The following is a 21,615-nucleotide window of genomic DNA, read 5'->3' as shown; positions in this document are numbered from 1 at the left end:
TCCCTGGTCAGGATAAATTTTCATGGTAGGATTTTTGTATTAAGGAACTTCAAGTCCTAACGGACTCAGAAACCTAGGGAGAATATTTAGCCTCATTCCCGGTTAAGTATAGTGGGTCAAGCCACTTGACTGCTCAACAATTTCTCAAACACTAGCAAGGTATATGAAGTTACTGATCTCATGGGAGTCTTCCAGCTAAGGTTCTTTTATTAACAGGGCTTTATCTTTTTTGCCTGAAGTTCATTCCCAGAAGACTAAGACTCTGCAGAATGGCATTTCAGTAATAACTCACTTTCTAACAGAGATCCTACTTAGAGTTTTAATTTAAAAAATATTTCTGCTATTCTCTTTGGCAGAATATGCATTCTTAGGTGGTTTTCAAAAATACTTCTTTTGAAAAGCACGAATTCAAACATCCTTCTTTCTAACCACAATCTCTCCTTTTTCACGTTTCGTTTTCTATCCCACTCACAAAATTATTCCACGTCACTGGGACCTCCAGTCCAAAGACCCCACTACTTTTCCCTCAGTTAGTCCTCTCCCTGCTTCACTTCCCTTCTTAGCCACATCTCAGTACTCTCCAATACCTAACATTCACTCGCCCCTCTCTGTGCTTTCTTTGTACCCAGTTGACAAAACCCCACACCTACACAGTTTTCTCCACGCTTACAGCTAAGTACTCCAGAACAAAGTCATCCAGCAGGGCAGACTGATTCTACTTTTAACAGCTATTCCTCAGACTCAAATGGGTCCCTAATACTGCTCAGCAATCCCACTGCATGTCTTTGATCAACTCACTCTCCCACTCTCTACAACTATTTCCAAACCTTCTCCTTAAAACTCCTGTCACCTGTGGAAACCTGCCTCCAAGATGGTCTCCAGTGACCCCTGCCTGCAAGCACTCATAGCCTTATTTAGTCTCTGCTTATACTGTACCGGGGTCTGTCTGCGTGACAGACAGAATACAGCAGAAGGGATGATGGTATATCACTCCCAAGATTAGGTTATAAAAGGCACATTGGCTTCCATCTTGAGGCTCTCTCAGCTCACTCCCTTTGGGGGAAGTTGTGTTGTGAGCTGCCCCAGTGGAGAGGTCCACGTGGCAGAGCTGAAGCCTCTAGCCAACAGCTGTGTGAGTGAGCTTTGGGTGGATCCTGCAGCCCCAGTCAAGTCTGCAGAGTGCAGTCCCAGCCCAGAGCATGACTGCAACCTCATGAGAGATCCTTGAGCCAGAACAGCCCAGCTAAGCTGCCATTGGATTCCAGACTCTCAGAAACTGTGTGAGATAACACATGATGATTGTTTTTAAGCTGCTAAATTTTAGGGCAATTTGCTACATAACAGATAACTGATAGGCCACCTGCTCCTATGTCACTTTCAGCAGATAACCTCACCTCCTACTTTGCAGATTAAAATAGAGGTTACAGAAAGGAATACCATCTCGCAAATGTACCTTCATCTCTACATAACCTGTCCTGCCCTGGAACCATGGTGGAGCGGTGCCTCCTCCCACTGAAGGCCAATCCCTCCTCGCATGCTCTGGATTTCATCTCCTCTTGCCTTCTCATGATGCTGGCAGTATTGATTGCTCTCTTTCATGTACTCAGCCTCTCCCTTTCAACCGGGTTTTGAAGACTCAACGAGAGAGAGAGAGAGAGAGAGAGAGAGAGAGAGAGAGAGAGAGAGGCAGCCTCCTTCCGCCTTTTATCATCTTTCAACTACAGCCCTGTGGCATAGACCGCACTGCTACTCTTTCTTCCGTTTAGTAAGAGAGGACAAACAGTTTTATCTTTTGGGGTTGGCACAATGGTAGGAGATTTTTTTTCTGTCATTTCAATCTGTCGGTATGATTTGTGCAATAAACAAAAATGAAAATAGAATAAATAAAACAGAGTAGGAAAAAACAGTTAAAATCCTTACTTGTTATACTCAGAGGAAAACACACCTGAATCTCAATTTTCAAAAAAGTTTTCAAAATTGAACACATAATAAAGGATACGAATGCTCCTACTATAAATGTTGGATTAAAGACATGGTTCTGAAAGGTGAACAGTGTCAGTCCCATGTAGGAGAAGATGAAATTCTCTGCCAAGAAATTTAGAAGCTCAAACAACTGGAACGAAATTTTAAAAGGTTAGTCCAGTAAATAAGTTACATAATTTGAAAATATGAGTATTACTAAGATAATGAAACACACTTCAAATATGTAAAGTTCATATACATCCCCCAAAATATATGATTCAGAGGGGAACAAATGTAGAGATGTCACGTCCAGTCCCACAGAAAAAGCCAGAAATGTTGCCTCTCACTTTCCCCAATCAGCTTTCCTTCTCCCCTCCCCATATCCAGTCATTCTTTTCCTCCTCCTCCAAAACCTGTCAGTTTTTCTTTTGGAACGTTCCTTGTTGTCCCTGCCACTGCCTTCGTCTCCCTTTCACTTCCCACCCATCGTGCTACAAAAGGACCCTAACTGGTATGCCTGCCACCCATCTTCTACACCCCATCCAATGAATAGCTCTAAATATGGCAGTTTCAAGGCACTTCCCTCTTCACGAGCTGTAAGATCCAGTTCAAATTCTTTTGTCCTGGCACAGAGTGCTTCATGACAACTCTCATATTGCCCCATCGCTGTGTGATTTCACTTTTTCCGTGAAATCTTAGCCCTCATTTAGGGAGTAAGGGCTTGTGCATTATTGTCTTGTGCTGTCCCCTGTCCAGCTGCCTGCTCACCCCCCACCCATTCACATCACTGCCTCATCAAGTGTTAGTAACAGGGCAGAGATATGAGACTTGATGAATGAATGAATTCAAGGACCCCGTGACCCGACATCCCTCTATCCACCAGAGTTATCTACCACTGCTCTTTAGCACGAGCCCTCTGCCCCACAAAACAGGGTCAGGAGTCAAAATGTCTTCTGCACTTGCTGTGTGGCTTTGGGCAAGTTAGTTAGTTAATCTTTATAAACCAGCGTTGCCTTATTACTGAAAACTGGGAATAAAAAATAAGTGTACATTTAATTTACTTTAAATGACTTAATATGCTATTATTACTTACTTATTTGTTTAATGATAATAGCTAAACTTTATCCAGTTTTTACTATGAGCCCAACACTATGCTACGAAGTTGACGTGCATTATCTCGTTTTAATCTCACAGCAACTCTGTGAGGTAGGTACTATTATCATCCTCATTTTCAAGATGACAAAACTAAAGCACAGAGAAGTTACGTAACTTGCCCCTGGTCACACAGCCAGCCAATAGTGGAACCAGGATCTGGAACAAAACAGTGACTCCTGAGTCCCTGCTTTAATCCACACGAGGGATCGGGAAACTTTCCTTGTGAAGGGCCAGACAGTACATATTTGAGGCTTTGCAGGCCACACGGTCCCTGTCACAACCACTCAGTTCTGCAGCTGTAACACAAAAGCAGCCACAGCCTATACATTACAAAACAGGCGTGGCTGTGTGCCAATAAAACTACTGATGGACACTAATATCACAATTTCATATAACTTTCACATCTCACAAAATATTCTTCTTCTTTTGTTTCCAACCACTTAGAAATGTGAAAACCATCCTTAGCTCGTAGACCTCACAGGGAGGCCTGGCTGATGTTTGCCAACCCCTGCTCTGCACTTCACTGCCTTCCATTCGAGAACGTTAGCTGCCTTTTTATTCCTGCTGGTACCAGTATTGTTTCCCCTAGGCTTTTCTGAATCCTTCCCAGCTTTCTAGGCTCACCAATTCCTCTACAATAACTTTCCAGCTTCTCAAGCTTCAAACCATTTCCCCCTTCTCTGACCTCTTATATGACATATAATCTGAAACACACAACTAAAAGTTCTATTAGTGTTTTTTTAATGTACACAAACTTCATATCAATGAGACTAAATATGCCTAGTTTTTTTAATTCCCCATCCCACTGCCTAGAAAAATGTGAACCTACCCCCACCAGCTGATTTTCTTCTCTATACTTATTGTACTGAATTAATTTGTAGAAGGGATTTGTAATCTCAATGTATATGCTTGAGGGGAGGAGCCTAATCTCTTTTGAGGTATTGAGAAAAAACACAAGTTATGCACTAAATTTGTGGCTACAGAAAAAAGAAAAAGTGGGCCAGCCCAGTGGCTCAGGTGGTTGGAGTGCCGCGCTCCTAACGCCGAGGTTGCCGCTTCGATTCCCACATGGGCCAGTGAGCTGCGCCCTCTACAGCTACAATGTGAACAATGGCTCTCCCTGGAGCTGGGCTGCTGTGAGCAGCGGGCAGCCAGTGAGAGCTGCTGTGAGCGGCTGACCGACGACTGGTGACCGACTGTCTCAGCCGGGGGGAGTGCAAGGCTCATAACACCAGCAGGGGCCAGGGAGCTGTGTCCTACACAACTAGACTGAGAAACAACGGCTTGAACCAGAGTGGTGGGGGAAGGTGAAAGAAGGGGGGGGGGAGAAAAAGCACCTTTGCTCCTGCTTTATCATGAGTCCTTTCCATGCTAATGTCACTGTGTTGTAATCATGTGGCAAAACTTAAAGCTTCTAACTCTAGATGTAAGCATAATCAAGTATGCACCTGTTTCTATTGCAGACATTACATATTTGTCATGTCTTTGTCCCATAAACCTCATAAGACTAGAAAATGCTATGCCTATTTCCTTTATAATTCCCTTCAGGTACCCTGCACGGCTGAGCATTCAGTACCATATGAAGCCCAACCACTGATGTTTTGACATTTCTGGAAACACAGCAGCTTCGAAGTGCCTGAAGAAGACTGAAGGAAGTTCATCTTCTCTGTTATCACCCAGCAGCAGATCTAGTCAGATCAGAAGTTAATCCTACCTATGTCACACAGCAACAGTTCTAGTCAGACCTGAGTGAGCTTCTAAAACATTCCTCTTAAAAGCCATTAGATTAGCAAAACAGGAAAGGAAGCTAACTGGAGCCACAATAGTAACAATAACCCCTGGCTATTCTGCTGACCTATGTCTACCCGAAAAGCTGTCACCCTTCAACCTGCCAATCCCATTTACTTCTGGAGTCAAAAGAAGAGGAGATGAAACGAGTAGACATCATTTTGAACAGATCAAGAATTATTTTTTCAGTATTAAAGGACTTCTGTTTTGCTGCAGGGAGGAAAAGTTTATTCACAAACTAGAACATTTCTCTTACCTGTTTAGTTCTATGCTGAGACTCCGTGGACAAATTATTATATGTATAATGGGCCTGTGTGATGCCACAGAACAACACTGCAACCACACCTATAAAGACAACGAGTTCGAAGTTCACATAAAGAAAGTTGCCGAATTTTCTACTGAGGCTCTTCTTTTACAGAAGTGGATTATTTACTCAGTGTTGACATTTTCAGTTGTGACTTACTTTGTTGAGAGGAACCACTTCCGTTGAAAATCTTTTTTACATTCTAAAGTGACAGCATAAATCCTAACCCCAACAAGTGTGTTCAAGTACTTGAGGAGTTGGTCCACTTGCAGAAAAAAATCACTGGCAAAGTCGGTATAAGGGTTTACAATCAAAAGGAGGAAGTAACCTACCTGTGAAACCCCATGCTTCGGCCAAGAGGAAGGTACTCCAGGACATCAAGAAGAACAAGCCTGTCTCCAACAACTGGAACTCCCGTAACTTGGTGAACTTTGTCACGTAAGACTGTCAAGGTTGGTAACAAGATCTCATAATACAGAAGTCTGACTAGAAAAAAATAATAGGCAAAGCAAGCCAACCATGAAAGCAAAAGAAGGGTTCTCCAGCCTCTAACACAAAAGTCACAGAATAATGGCATCAGAGTGAAGAAGCTCTTCAAATGAGCATTTTACTGAGGAGTGAGCAGCCATACCTACTAGAAGGAAGTCTTACAGCTTAGTCAATCCAATTGTTTTATGGATATCACAAGCCTTGCCAGAAACCATGCAGGAAAGGATGGGTAGAGATAGGAGCAACGATGAGACACACAACATGCCAACTCGGACTATAAATGTGTGACCCAAAGCAAGACAGCTTCCATAATTATAGCAATTTACATTTATTACAATTTCATTTAGATGAGATTTCACTTTTATTTGATCCACTAATAGCTTTGTGATGTGGAGCACTCCATAATGAAGAAACTAAGGCACGTCACACACTTACAATAGTCCAAAAAGTATTTTTTAGTTGACAGTGGAAGGCCCTGTGTCAAGCTGTGACAAATCTCGGGCTGAATTTTACATTCACTTCAACAACTGTGTCCTTCAACAAAAAGATTAATAAGATATACTTCCTACACTCAAGGAACTTGCCATCAGGAAGAAATACTGTCCTGGCTCCTCCTTCAGAATTCTTGATACTGCCGCTTTGTGCCTCAGTTCATCTGCAAAAAGTCATTAGACAAATCTCTTCCAGCACAAAGGTGAAGTATAGCAAACTTATAGATCCTTGAAAAAAGTATTTGTTTTATATGAAAGTATCCTAGAAGTTTTAGAGCTGGAAGTTCTTCAGAGATCATCCAGTTCCACTTATCTTCCCTGCTGTCCCTGCCCTCCACTTTCATACACCAAGGTCCCACGAGGTGAAATGTCAATGCTTCTATACTAGAAGCTCCAAGAAGGTAGAGACCATGTTTGTCTCGTTTATCTTTGATATCCAGAACATAGCATCTGACATGTAGCAGGCAATCAAGAAATGTTTTTTGAATGAATACAAGAATGAATTACCCAATATTTCAAATAGCAAACTAGTGGCAGTGCTTAGGACTCTGGAACAGAAGGTTAAAAATCGGTGAGAGCTGAGATGAATTCCCATCTTCCCTAACCCAGGAACCCTATCTTGTTCAGTTGGCGACATGGTCATGTTTTCTATTTGTCCTTTTAAACAAAGAGCAAAAGACTGCCAGGCTGAACAGTGGCACGGAATACACAGAGGCTCTTTGGAATATTTCTACCTTTATATCAATTTAGTCTAAAACCTTAAAATTCACCTCAAAGGGTCCCTGTGTCTAATTAGACTTTTGCAGTGAAAGTTTGAGGGCATGGAGCCCTATGCAAAACAATTAAATTATTTTATTTCTTGGTCAAGATGATTGCCTAATGTTTTCAAACCAAGTACTTGGCTATAAGGTTAATAATTATAATACAATGCCAATTATGGAACTCAGAGATATCATGGAACACAGCATTCAATTACTTTGTTAGGTTAACAAGAAAAGATAAGTATAATAGAAGGATATTAAAGCTGTCACCACTCCAGTAGCAGCACCCATTGCAAAAGATCCACTGAAGATCCCAAGGAAAATGCCAATGGACTTGAACATGGCTGTGACATCAAAGGTGTGGCTATTGTCTCCTGCTGGCTGGTACGCCACTATGGAGCTGCAAAACAGAGAATATGCTTTCACTTCTAGAAGCAACTTCTACTTTAAAAACATGATTTGAAAATAAGAAAATGAATAAATAAAAACATTATCTAGTGTATAGCTTAAAAGGTGAAACCAGAGGGTGGTAAAACAGCGAAACTTTGGATTCAAATTGCCAAAGTAAGCACAAAAGGTTACCAAAACACTCTGTAGTGGATCCAGCTAGCAAGAATATTCAGCTTTTACTTAAATGACAATTTCAGGAGGTAGAACATTGGAAGGTCCTTTATATGAAAGTTGTACTGAGCCTCTTTCTCCAGCCTCAAGATACTGTGCAGCGCTATTCTTTTGTGACTGTTTAAGATTTACTAGTACTGAGTGCCTAAAAGCCCTAACACATGTGAACAAGCTAATGAAAAAGTCCACTTGATTCCAGCACAGGCATAAGAATATAAAGAATATTGTTCAACACTCAACCCAGTCACATCTTGTTTTTTTTTCCTATGGGAAAAAAAGATGACTGAAGTACCCTTTCAATTTTTAGAACACCAGAATGGGCCCCATGCCTAATATCTATTCACTCACTGAAATGGACTTTGACAGGAAAAAGGGCTTGAAAGACCTTCCAAGGAATTAGAATCCACCGAACAGTACTGTTAGCATACTCAAATGGATCCTCCATCTGAAGCTTCTGAAAGAAAGTCACTCTGTAATAGGCCAAGACAGGCAATTACAGGAGACACTCTCCATCCTGAACTCACAGTTCAAACCTGGTCTAAAAGGCTTCTTTTAAGGTAGTCACCCCAGGAAATAGAAATAGCTGAGAAAATCACTGTTGCCAGCAGGTCTCCGGCAAGAGTGCCTACCGGAGTGATTACTAAATCAGTTCTCATTTCAGTTAATTGAGGTACCAGTGTTTTCATAAAAAGTCCAGACTCAAAGACATCACACAAGTCATGTCAAAGAAAAGAAGGAGAGAAAACACACATTTTTTTTTAATATAATGAAGTCTCCCTGTGGTTACTGCAATGTTTCTCTGATTCAAAGCTATAAAATGGGCTTGCTATACCATGTACACTAAGTTCTTTTCATACTTCCAAGTTAAAAAAAACCAACTAAGACCAAACTAAAATTTTCTAATTTTACCTATTTTATTAAAATATAGCACTAACATTAACTTCTGGTAATAGCATCCAGAAATTCCTGACATTTGATCTGCATTGAAAATTTTTAAACTTTTGCGTTTAAATGTTCAAAATAACCAGGTTGTTTTGGGACCAGTAGATTTGATATTGTTTTAATAAATACAAAATGACCTTTAATGTCAGGTTTTCTTACCTACACATAAAGGGTCCCACCACCATAAATGAGATCTGACCACATTATAACATGAAAATATAGCAGCTGGCTGGAGAAAAGAAAGGACATTGCTATGACAACCTTCTTTCTCCCTAGCAATAGTCTTCAAAATGCTGCCTGGAACAAAATATCTAACACCATGCCTCCTGACACTGCTTTCCCTAGATTAGTTCATGTAAATTCAAGATTCACACTATTCATTATTTTATGCTTTAATCACTAAAATCCATGAGAACACATGAAAAGCATGTGGGCTGAGAACAAATGCGAGATTTGTTTTCTTTTTTAGTCAAACACTAGCCTCTGGATTGAAATCTTAACTCATCTTTTCCACATCAATCAACATTTTATCTTGAGGCAGCAACATTTTTTATGACCACTTTTTTAAAAATTCTGAAAGTAATACAATGTGCAATTTGGGGGGGATCACCCCAGCATTCCACTACTCTGACAGATCTTAGTTTCCTTCCGTGTTTCTTTCCCCTCTTTTTCATGTTTAGTTGTAATCATAGTAAACATATGCTTTTGAATTCCGCTTCAACTATGGCATAAGAATTATTATAGTCTCTCTATCCATGGTGTTTCAGACTTCAAAAATGGACATAACAATGTATTTAACCATTTCTCCACTGTTACACATTTAAAAGCTGCTTTTTTTTTTTTTTTTTTTGCTCCTATTAATAACAGTGTGAAAGAACATACTGGGGGTGTCAGAAAATGTAGACAAGTGGACACTTTGGTCAACATTGCTCAAGCAGTAGTTCACTATAATCAGAAGTGTCTGGATGCTGATGGTAACCCCTTTGAGCACCTCTTGTAATTGCAGAAGTCAAACGTGACTTGTATTCATCTTTTGTTATTGGTATATATTGAGTATTACAAATTTAATCGTTTTTACTTTCTTAAAATTTGTATACACTTTTTTGGCACCCTCTGTATTTGTGCTTTTTACAAATTTTGGACTATTTCTTTGTGCTACATTCCTAGAAATAGGGTATTACTATACCTATGGCTCTTTTTACATGTTACACAAATGCTTTCAAATAGATCTGTATTACAGTTTTGGAGAGAAATATGATTATATCTCTCAATTTTTTAGTGATCACATCCATTGACTTAGAAATTCTAGTTCTAAAAAATGTGCAGAAATAATCTCAAGGATTCAGAGATTTACATATAAGTATGTTCACTGCAGTGCTATTCACAATAATATTACAAAACACCAAACATGAATCAACAAGGCACTGGAGATATAAGTTTGTAGTGCATCCTTATAATGGGATAATATAGGTATTAATATAGTACAATGTCCAAGTAAAAAAAGCAAGTTACAGGACAGTATGCATAGTACTCTTCCCTTTTAGCTTAAAAATTGTTAATATTTACATATATGTTACTATCCTAAAGGAAAAAGTCTAGATGAAAACCTTACTAGTGGTTATTTCTAAGAGCTGAAATTTCAAGAATTTCCTACTTTCTAAGCCAAATACTTTGAATTTTGTTACAAACATGTATTAATTGCATTATCATAAATAATGACAAAAAATAAAATATAGAATAGTACATAATACCAATTTCAATGTTAACACCAACATACAAGTGATCTTGTTTTATGATACCAGGGTTTCTCAATCCTGGCATTGGTATTTGGGGCCAGCTAATTTACTTGTTGGATGGTAGGTGCTGTCCTGTGTATTGAAGGATATTTAGCAGCTCCCCTGGCCTCTACCCACTAGATGCCAGTAGCAATCTCCTCCCATTCATGACAACCAAAATGTTCCAAGACATTGCCAAATCTCCCCTCAGGGGGACAAAATTGCCCCTAGTTAAGAAGGACTGCACTAGACCATTACCAGCAGTAACTACTTTCATTAACAAAATTGTCTTATTAACAGAATCGGTAAAAATGGCCACATATTTTAACATGTATATCTCTGGTAACTAGTAAACTTAAACGGTCTGTCATATTTGTTTATTCACTGTACTTCCTCTTTTACAAAATGTAAATGACCCTAAAAACATATTATAAACTAGTATGAAATTAGGTCTCCAGGCTAATTATGATATATCCATTCAGCAGAATACTGTGAAGCTTAGGCTTTATCTCTAACTAGATATATATACTACACTGTATCAGTACAGATAGATCTACCTCCTACAGTGATGTATAAGGGAATCAGTTTAACTCCACCCTCTCACCATATTAAAAGTATTAACATTAACAAAAAAGTACTGCTACCGTATTTCCCCGAAAATAAGACCTAGCCGGACAATCAGCTCTAGTATGTCTTTTGGAGCAAAACTTAATATAAGACCTGGTATGATATCATATCATATCATATCATATCAATCATATCATATCATATCATATCATATCATATCATATCATATCATATCATATCACACCCAGTCTTATATTATAGTAAAATAAGACCGGGTCTTATATTAATTTTTGCTCCAAAAGACGCATTAGAGCTGATTGTCTGGCTAAGTCTTATTTTCGGGGAAATGGTACTCTAACAGGTCAAGAAACAAACAAAAACAACTTCCAACATAAATTTCAAGACGGGCTGCCTTAACCTGTTCATTGCCAAACAGAAGTACTTCTGTTTGGGGTTCCCCGCTTTGTGCAAGGCTACTTCTATAGAGTATATACATTAGAGAATCATCAAACTAACAGAACTCAACACAAAGTAGACTAGCTCTACCTAATGTACTTTAAAAGGCAAATGAAAGATGATGATAAACATATCACTGAGCACTCCAGCTAGTAACCTCCTACAGCCAGCAACACAACTGGTTTCCCTTCGCTGTTTGGGCAGGAACTCATTTGCTCACCTCCATTAAGACACACAGTTAATAATTTCCCTGATATGATAATCTCTAGACGCAGTCCTTCTCATCTCCACTAGAGTTCCACCAAACTATGTAATGAGTTAACTCATCTCTTGTGAATCTAGAATAATACTAGCTATGCACCATCCTTAGGAGAATTAGAAAAGAATCACTCGAATCATTTTCTATAAGGCTTTTTCTCTCACAGAACCCCGTTTGAGAAAGGCTGCAATAGACAGACGAGCATGGTGTTTTGTGAGAAGTGTTTTGGGAAGGGCATTCTCTTTCTAACACATTTATCCTTCACTAGCACTAATATGTATACCCCCAAACTCAAAATTTTTCAGTGAGTTATTTTTCCTTTAATACTACTTAACTGTTTTTGAAGTTACAGAAAGTAAGTTACTTTACCAATGGAAAAATTAAGGCACAGGGCACATCAGTTTAAGATAGAACCAGAACAGAGATTTTTCTGACTCTTCATCCATTAGGGCAATGAGGAAGGAACACTTATTAGTAAGATGAATAAGTAGCAGAATAATTATTTAGGATGGGGAATTGATGATAAAAGTAACTGCCTGTACTTTTTTCTTTTCATCTGATAGCACTGGTGATCTTACATGTTCCTATGTGCTGAAAGCTTCAACAATCTTTGTAGCTTCATTTTTTTTTATAATACCTGAGTTACAACTACACTATCCATTTCTTCCTCCCTTTAAGTAATATAAAGCTTTTACTTTGTACCTACTGTCATTGAAGTCACATGTGTTCAGTATCAATATTAGTTCTAGCCTTTAGGCTTGATTTCTTAAATCAAATTTACATTAGTTGTAGATAGCTACAAAAAAAGTCAGGCAATAGATATGACAGAGGGGATGGAATTTACATACATCACATTCACAAAAAGGATTTGACCTTTTGCATCTCTTTATATACAACATTTAAGAGATTAGTGTTACATCTCAGAAAGTATAATTTTTCACTTGGCAGTAAGACAATGGGGGCACCCAAGCTACGCAAACCAGAGTCAGTGACTGATTACTCTTTTATAATTAATAAAATAGAAATTAAGGAGAGAAATAAAACTAAAGAGAAAATGTGAAGGGCTTTTTACTTTTTATCCTCATAGAAAGTTCTGGCATGGAGTAAAGGCAACAGAGTTAGATATTTGCTTAGTAGGAGTTGGTCAGCAGGATTGAGCCCCTCAGAGGTTGAGATCCCTTCTTTCACCTGCAAACACCTTCTATTAACTTGTATAGTAATCTTTATAATTAGATTAAAATATTGCTCATTTCAATTGTCTTTAAAAAGTATTAACACTTCTAAAAATTAAAAGTTTCTGAAATGATTATGTTAAATAACAGAAATATGAATTAAACTACAATAAGATATTTCTCAATCATCAAATTAGCAAAACTACAGAAGTCTGACAAATATTCTGTTGGCAAAGCTGTGAAGAAATAGGTACTCCCATAATTCAGTGGTTTCAAGTGCAAAATGGTATAACCCCTTTGGGGGGCAATTTAGCAATGTCTAACAAAATTACAAATGTATTCACTGCAGCATTATTTGGATTGTTTCCAACAATAAGAGACTGATTAAATAAGGTATAGTTCAGTTCATAGTGTACTAGTACGTAGAACACTATGTAGCTGCAAACAAAGAATGAGAAAACTCTCTGTTTTGATATGGAAAGATCTCCAGAATACAGTTATGTGAGAGAAAGCTAGGTATAGAACACATATAGCATGCTACTTTTAAAATAAGAAGTGGCAAATAAGGATATTCATTTATATGTGTGCTTTCATTTGAATAAAGAAATACTAGGATACACAAGAAACTAACAAAAATGGTTACCTCTAAGGAGCTGGAGGGACAGGCCAGGAGTAAGGGCAGAAGTGGATGAGGACAGGAGTAGGAATCTGACTTTTCAACATTTACCTTTCTATATAGCACTGAGTTTTGAACGATGTGAATATATTACCTAAAAAAATTTACTTTAATTCAAAATGTTCATGTTATGATAGAACAGAATATAAAATTATATGCTACAATAACAATCACTTAAAAATACTATGCATAGAAAAAAGAATATAAGGAAATGTCTTAGAATGTTTACAGTAATTGTCTTTCTGTGTTAGGAGTACATTTTTCCCTTCTTTTTTCTTCCCTGCACTTTCCATGTTATTCGTAAGTGTGCAATTCTTCAAGAGTAAAAGAATGCCTCATTCTTTTGAATGTTTGAGTTCCTAATACACCTCATTCAATAAGTGACTTTCAGTTCCTAGTACCCTAACATTCAACATACAAAATATAGTAAGAAAACAAACACTTACGAAGACAGCACTATGGCAACAGCATCATTGAGGACACTTTCACCAAAAAGAAGTGCATAGAGTTCAACATCAACTTGAAGCTCGTGGAATATGGCAAGAACAGTCACTAGCAAGTAGAAAGAGGCAGAGGAATATTTAGACATTACAAATATAACATATTCCACTCCACAGATGATTATAATAGTTATTTAGAAATTCATTTCTTTGTCTCAAAATTCAATCTTAATAAATAAACATTCTCTTACCATATGAAAGATTCAGTAATTTTATGTATTTTTCTTTTCCCTAAATGTGTACAGGTAATATCTCCTTTCTCCTACAAACAGCTGAAAATAACCTTGGAATACTGAGTTGGCCTATATTCTTCATGTGAATGCTAATAATCTTGTCTTGTACCTTTCTTTTCCATAAAGAATGTATTCAGAATTTATTACAGACCAGGTGATCATTCATCTTTGAAGAAGAATATTATGAAAAGCATTTCCTGCTGCAAACTTCATTTTTTCCTTGGAGCCTTATAACTTACTTCTATTTGACTTGCAAATGTCAAGCACACTGGTTTAGCAAAGACAGTAGGAAATGAAAACACAAGTTTGGTTTTTGGTTGGGATAAAATTTATGACCAAATTACAGCTGCTATATTTAACTTAAGAAGAAGCCAACTATCAAGCTATTACAGCTTAAGAAAAAAACAAAACCCTTCTTTTAGGAAACAATTATATGAGAATTCTTAGAAAAGCAGATGAGATTGAAGTTGCATTATAACCTTAATTGCTGAGTCACATACAGCTCACTAAATAAACCCAAACAGACACAATAGATTATTATAACCGGAGATGGGAGAGCCTCTTCAAATGCCAACCAGAAAACAGGAAACTTACATTTAAAAGATATAGTTTCTACTGCAAAGCATTTCATCTGGAATATGCTGATACCAAAGCTTACCAAGAGAAGGAGAAAAAGAGGGCATGAGCAATGCCGCAGAATTTTGAAGAGAACCTATAGCTCACCCTTCTATCAAGTGAACAATCGCAAAATAAAAGAATTCTTATACAGGCAAATGCCTTTATAATTCAGAAGAGATATAACTTCCCAACTTTATCTAAGCAAAAGATTTTTGCTTGAGCCATTCAGGCAATACTTCTACCAAAACAAAACCAAAAGGTTGAAGCAATGTAGCCAGTCCTATTGACTTAAGATTTCTCATAGGCTTTCAGTCAAGGAGCTTGCTTCTAGTGAGAGGACTCAGAAAAGAGAGATCACGGGCTCCTTGCAAAAGCCATCCTGTCTTCACATTGCTAATAGGAGCATCTGAAAAAACAGTGGGGTAGTCTTGATGGTTTTAAGGAAGCAATCTGATTTTCAGTTTGAAAAATGCTAAACTACACAAATGCCTCTCTAAAATGTCTTCTGGTCTTTTCAAAGCATTTCTTATCGCGTGTAAAACATCTTTTCCTACTTCCTATAATGCCCTCTGCTATCAGAGTTAACCCAGAAATTGAGAGATAACCTTAGGATCCTACCTTTAATTGTGCTGGATGGCAATTAGAGAAGGTAATTAACTTACAAGGTCAAAAGGTACAACAGAATAAACCTTTACCAAGTGCTAAAGTCTAGTTAAAGAAAACGCGAATCCTTAGTTCAAAAACTGCAGTCTGTGCTCCTATCCCTTTCTCTTCAGCCTATATATTCTCTAAATGCCTAATGTGAATGTATCTGTAAGCCCACCAATACTATATTTGGAAAACTACGACCTAACTCAGTACAATTAAATTTACTCTCCAGCTTTGTTAATACCCAAATCATTTTATATTAATAAGGCAAATTTTAGAAAAACAATCCTTTCTTGTATATGAAAGCCCACCAGTGACCCAAGTCACACTTGCAGTAGCACAACTGCCTTCTAACAATCATTTAAACACTTCTTTTCTTACTCTTAAATGCAGATAGCTGAATGCAAACAGAAGATTTTTAGGGAACTGGTTTTCTTGAAACCTGAAAGGAAGTATATTGTTATCACTCATTTTAACTAATCTAGTTCATCTCCTATACCCAATCCCTAGAAATAGAGACCAATCTAGAATTCTGAAGAAAATACCTTATAGCATGTATCTAAACAGCATCAAATTATGAACCAGTAACAGGCAAATGTAATAAAGTTAAAGACAAAATAAAGACAAAATAATGTGTGCTTAAACCAAAAGGAACCATGAATTTCATTTTTTCCTCTATAACTGGAAAGTACAGTACTATGGGAAGTACCCAGTCCTGAAATCTACACATCAGATGAAGAGTTACCCACATGTGCTTTGCTGGCAAAACACTGTTCCTTAAGTACTTAAACCCCACTCTCATGTAAAACATACCTGGGTCAGTTGCTGATACGATGGCACCAAACAGCAGGCAATCTGTAAAGTAAAAATCTCCTGCAAGTTGTCCTGTCACTTTCATCAGTGTCACACAGCCGTACATTATTGACCTGTTCAATAAATATATTTCTACTTTAGAAAAACATCAACTGTTAAAGAAGTCAGAATATAGTAAGAATAATGAGGGTAAATGGGATCAAATATATGGTGATGGAAGGAGAACTGACTCTGGGTGGTGAACACAAGATGTGATATATAGACGATATATTTCAAAATTGTTCTCCGTAACCTATATAACTTTACTAACCAGTGTCACCCCAATAAACTTTTTTTTTTCTTCAAAAAAAAGGGACTAGGAAAGGAAAAAAAAGAATACAGTAAGAATAAGATGTGTCTACTTTGTGACTAATCCCAAATTTAATTCATCTCAGTTATAAATATGGTAATACCTTGGCCTTAAGGAAAACTCAAACGACTTCTCTATGTTGAACGCATTTTACTGACACATTCAGGAATACAATACTGCATACATCAAATATGCATTATTTTAAAACCATAATTTGAAGGCTAAAAAGTGTTTTAAACTTCAAGTACTTACCCAATTACGAAACAAGAAATTGCTGTTCCAAGAAAAGCGTATGCTAGAATAGACCCAAGGTTTCGAAAGAAATGTCTCTGACAAAAGACAAGGTTACACTGTGTTAGAATGCTTACCAATTATTTGAAAAAGAAAAGGTTTTCTATTCTACTGTGCTGAACTAATATTAAATGCATTATTCATTAAAGGAAATAAGAGCGAATTTTTGTACAGGCATAAATTTCAGCATCTAAAAAGGATAAGGAGAGGAAAAGGAAGGGAAACCTGGAAAGAACTGCCTGTTTCTAAAAGTGTCAAAGATGATAAAGCCCGTGGGGTTTCAGGTTGTTGAAAGTATATGAAATACAAAAGCACTTACTCTTTTTAGACTATATCCTGCATAAAATATGATAGGAGGAAGTAATATGTTGAAAAATACTTCCGGATCAAAAGTAACCTGTTGAAATAAAGAATTCTTTTAGATGAATTCCCTTAGAAGACCTCATATTACATTATCACGTTATCAAAAGGAAAAAAGATGAAATGTTAAACTGGTGAAAGGTAAGAATCTTATAGTGGTAACTGAAAAATGTTTCATATAGGATTTGCTGTTGTTCTACTTCTCAACCAAACAACAAGGAGATAGATTTGGAACAACCAGTTAAGTCATATCTGTAGAAAGTGTGTTAAAATACTATGATATTAAAAATAGGAGACAGCATGAACATATCTTTGCATTAAATAAGAGACCCAAAACTGGTAACATAAAATTGTGGGATACGACATTATTGTTGGCAAGAGGACACAGTCCTTCTTCTTGCCCACGTAACATCTCTAAAGGTATATAATATAATATTATGGTAAAAAGTTTCTGCACAACTCAGATTTCTAGTCCGGACAGCCCATTTCTTTCAATACTTACTCCCTAGAATAATACAGACACCTCTTTCTGTTCGTAAGGCAGTAGTGTAGGATTTGACATAAACACAAAGCAGCTACACACATACCCATGCTAAAAGTTCATTTACTAGAACTTTTAAGGAACTGGAATTTTCCACAGGTGGAAAGAACTCTTGCTGCAAAGTAAACTTGAAGTTCATATGAAATTTTAAAAAGCATTCAAGATGGCCAGGAACACAATCAAGTAGTTATAAAAGCCAAGCACTGCCAATGTAGAAGACAGAAATGGAGGGAAATGGCCAAGGGTGGGCGGAAACAAAGAGACCCTGAGAGCCTTCAGCACAGAAACTACGAGGGAGACAGGGGAAAGCAGCTCCAACAATGTCTGGGAGCTGGTAAGACTGCAAGCCAACCTCCTACACAAAGTTTTACATACAGCATGGTACAATAATTGGTACTCAGACTGAGCCCCTGAAGCTGTGCCAGATTATGAATCAAAGAAAGATTAAATTGTCCTCGGTACAGAATACCATCAAGGCAAGAAAGAATTCAAAGAAATATTAATAGAATATTTTAGGTATTATCAAATAAACTCAATGTGCTGAAGTACTATAAAACTCTAAGGACCAGCTGCAAATTGAAAGAAACACTCATAAATTATGCTTAACTCAATACTGGTCACCATTTATTACAACTGCAAATATCACAGAGTGAAACTAAAAGGGTTATAGTACTTAGCCTCAGTCAGAAAACGAAATGTACAGACATGTCCATTTCCTTAACATTACATTTGGTGAGGTTTTACTCCATTTAAAAGACTAATTATTTTTAAGTATCATTAAAAATTCGTTATTTACTTTTTCTCCTGAATCATTTTGCTGCTAGTTATATATTAAAAAAAAAAAAATCCAAAGACTTCCGTTAACTAAGAACTTACCTTTCTAAGCATTTCATTATCCTGAACGTTATTGAGTTCATGTGAACTAATCTCTCCTTTCAGCGTATACTCATAAAATTTTCCACTAACATTGACCAATAAGGTAGTCGGGCTTGACTGCACTTCACAGCTCAGGGTCACATTATTTACATCGCTTGGAACATGGATGCCATATCGAAGCACAAGGCCCACCAAAAGACCTAGGAATAATAAAAGAACAATATTAGCTCTTCTTTTGGACAGAAATTACTTCTTTTGTACCCCACACATACCTTTGGGTTGGTAACAGAAAATCTCTTATGATAGCCCCCTGTGGTTCAGAATCAATTTTTATACAGAATGCAGTTACATTTTAAAGGATTATTAAATTCACAAATCTAAGAGTCCAATATTCATATAATCTAGTGAGACAGGAGAGAAAAAATATTCCCTAGGGTAACAACACATATCATTGCATTTCTAGATCAAGATATGAATAAATGATTAGGACGGTAACAAAATGAGAAAATACCTTCAAATCATCTGTACACAGAACATGCTCCAATGTGTCCCAACCTGACAGTGTAATCATGTTAGAAATGTGTTTACCACCTCCATTCATCAATTCACAAGACTGTTAAACACACACATGTCTCAAGTTATTCCTAAAACACATGGCTGGCCAAATAATACACATTTAACAAATTAGAAAGTCAACAATATTTGTAGATGAATTGAGCTCTTCTACGCTGAAAAGGTCAGATTTTAATTTAAAATATATGCTTCAAAATCAAAACATGGAATAGAAGTCTTGATTCTGGAACTATAATATCAGTACTTTGCCATAATTTTACCTGGATCCTCATAATGATATTCAAATATGTATAATGTTCTAAGTACTATAAACCCATATTGACCAAACTGTTTACTAACAGCTTTATTGAGATATAATTCACATACCACCAAGTGTACCCTTTTAAACTGTATAATTCAGTGGCTTTTAGTATATTCACATAGCTGCATACTGATCACTACTATCTAATTCCAAAATTTTCATTGCTCCAAAAAGAAACCCCAAATCTATTAGCAGTCACTCTTTCCCCCACCTCAACTCCCAGCCCCTGACAACCACTAATCTACTTTCTCTATATATAGTTTTGCTTATTCTGAACATTTCATATAAATAGAATCCTACAATATGTGACCTTTTATGTCTGACTTCTTTCACTCAGCATAATGTTTTCAAGGTTTATCCACGTTGTAGCATGAATCAGAACTTAATTCCTTTTTTTGGTCAAATAATATTCCATTGTATAGCTATACCTCAACTGCAAATTAAACTCAAACTTCTGGAACTTCTCCTTAACTCCAAGATGCACAGATACTCCCATTAGTTACATTTTACCTTCCTGTCTACTTTCACTCTAACTAGCCAGCCATTCTTTTAATATATGTGAATGGAGCACTACGCTAAGTAGGCCCCTAGAGTTCAGAGTTGAAAACAAGTATCCTCTTTCAAGTAGCTCTCAGATCAAATAAACAATTATAACATGATATATATGTATACAGGTGTTCTAAAAACAGAAAAGAGGTACCTAAGTAAGCCTAAGGGAGTGGGACATTAGGGAAGTCTTTCCAGAGGTGTCACCTAAGCAGGTAACAAAGTAAAAGGTTTTCCAGGTAGGAGGAATAGTAGTACATATCCAGTAAAAGAAGAGTGAGAGAACACAACCCATTAAGGGAATTACACGGAGTTTGGCATGGCTGGGGTATAAAGTGACAAGAGTAGAAGTGCAAAAGGTCGGCAGGAGCTAAATCATAAAAGACCTTGCATGTTGAGAAAGGGAGTTAGACTTTATCCCAAAAGCAAAAAGAAGTCATAGAAGGGTTATAAGCAGGGGCTTGACATCAGATTTCTACTTTAGAAAGACAGATCTAGACTGAAGAGGCTTGAAAAGGGCAGATAGAAGGCCACTGCAGTCATTCAGGCACTAAGAGTTTCGGGCCTAATTTAAGAGAGTAGACACAGGGAGATAGAGATTTTTAGAAGGTATTATCCTTTAGAAGGATTTAGTAACTAAGAAGACTGGGAGGAAGGGAGATGAAAGACTAAGAGGAGCCTAAAATGCCCTGGGACCTAGGCAGGTAAGCTGGCCTGAGCAACCAGGTGGACAGCAGGACCATTCAGTGAGACAGGGAACAGATCTGCAGCTCAGTTTGGGACACACTGAGTTGGACGCACCCATGACACATGCACCGTGGAGTATGTGGGATCTGGAGCTCAAGGAAGGGGGAGGGTGTCTCAGCTGGAGACACACACTAGGCAGTCAGAAGGTGGCTGAGTCAGGTGCAGATGAGACTACCTGGGGAGCAGATAACATGGGAAGAGGACGACAGATATAGGACTGGGGTTTTAGTCCAACATTTAACAGCCAACACGAAGGGGCTGGTAGAGGAGGAGGAGCTGATGAAAGAGTCTACAAAGGAAATGCCACAGGAATAAGAGGAAAAGAGGAACAAGTGAACACTAGCAAATACTCCAGCAGAGTTAATGTCAAGGAAGACAGACATTAAGTCCATTGGGGTGGGCCACACGGAGGTCCTAGGTGACTTCGGTAAGAGCAGTGTCAGCGGAACAGTGGGGGCAGAAGCCAAACCAGTGTGGGAAGTGATGAAACAGAGACAAGGAGTTTAAGAGCAGCAGTTGGTCAGGAAGCGGGAAGGGAGTGGGGATGACTTTTAGTCACCGTATAATCACACATGTTTTTAAAGTGAGCAGCAATGATTAACTGATGAACAGCACAATCACATCAACTTTTAAAAATCTTTTAACAAAGGTTCATATTTAAAATAAATGAAAGATACACTTTGAAAATATCTCACCTACAACAAAACAAAATTAAAAAGTGACAGCTGGGTATCAATTGTGTTTGATAAACATAACTTGAAAGAGAAAAGGCTATAGATCTGGTCATTGTGCCTATATGAC

The 21,615-nt window shown here is 37.6% G+C and overlaps 1 protein-coding gene across 2 annotated transcripts in view; it reads right to left on the bottom strand.

Annotated features, from left to right (window-relative positions):
* The window catches only part of SLC9A6 (solute carrier family 9 member A6), a 50,392-nt gene that overhangs the window by 21,968 nt on the left and 6,809 nt on the right, over positions 1–21,615 (bottom strand). For both annotated transcript variants that reach the window (XM_019714667.3, XM_019714669.3), the window contains exons 2-10: positions 18,648–18,847; positions 17,190–17,267; positions 16,832–16,908; positions 16,231–16,343; positions 13,865–13,970; positions 7,209–7,350; positions 5,542–5,647; positions 5,162–5,250; positions 2,000–2,113 (exon numbers count right to left, since the gene is read on the bottom strand). In XM_019714667.3, coding sequence (XP_019570226.2) covers positions 2,000–2,113; positions 5,162–5,250; positions 5,542–5,647; positions 7,209–7,350; positions 13,865–13,970; positions 16,231–16,343; positions 16,832–16,908; positions 17,190–17,267; positions 18,648–18,847 — 1,025 coding nt within the window. The remainder of the gene's footprint in view (positions 1–1,999; positions 2,114–5,161; positions 5,251–5,541; positions 5,648–7,208; positions 7,351–13,864; positions 13,971–16,230; positions 16,344–16,831; positions 16,909–17,189; positions 17,268–18,647; positions 18,848–21,615) is intronic.

This window comes from Rhinolophus sinicus, chromosome 18 (genome assembly GCF_057876585.1).
Source record: "Rhinolophus sinicus isolate RSI-liver-muscle chromosome 18, RSI-T2T, whole genome shotgun sequence".
Lineage (NCBI taxonomy): Eukaryota > Metazoa > Chordata > Mammalia > Chiroptera > Rhinolophidae > Rhinolophus > Rhinolophus sinicus.
The sequence above is the reverse complement of the archived record's forward strand: the minus strand, read 5'-3'. Positions and strand labels throughout refer to the sequence as shown.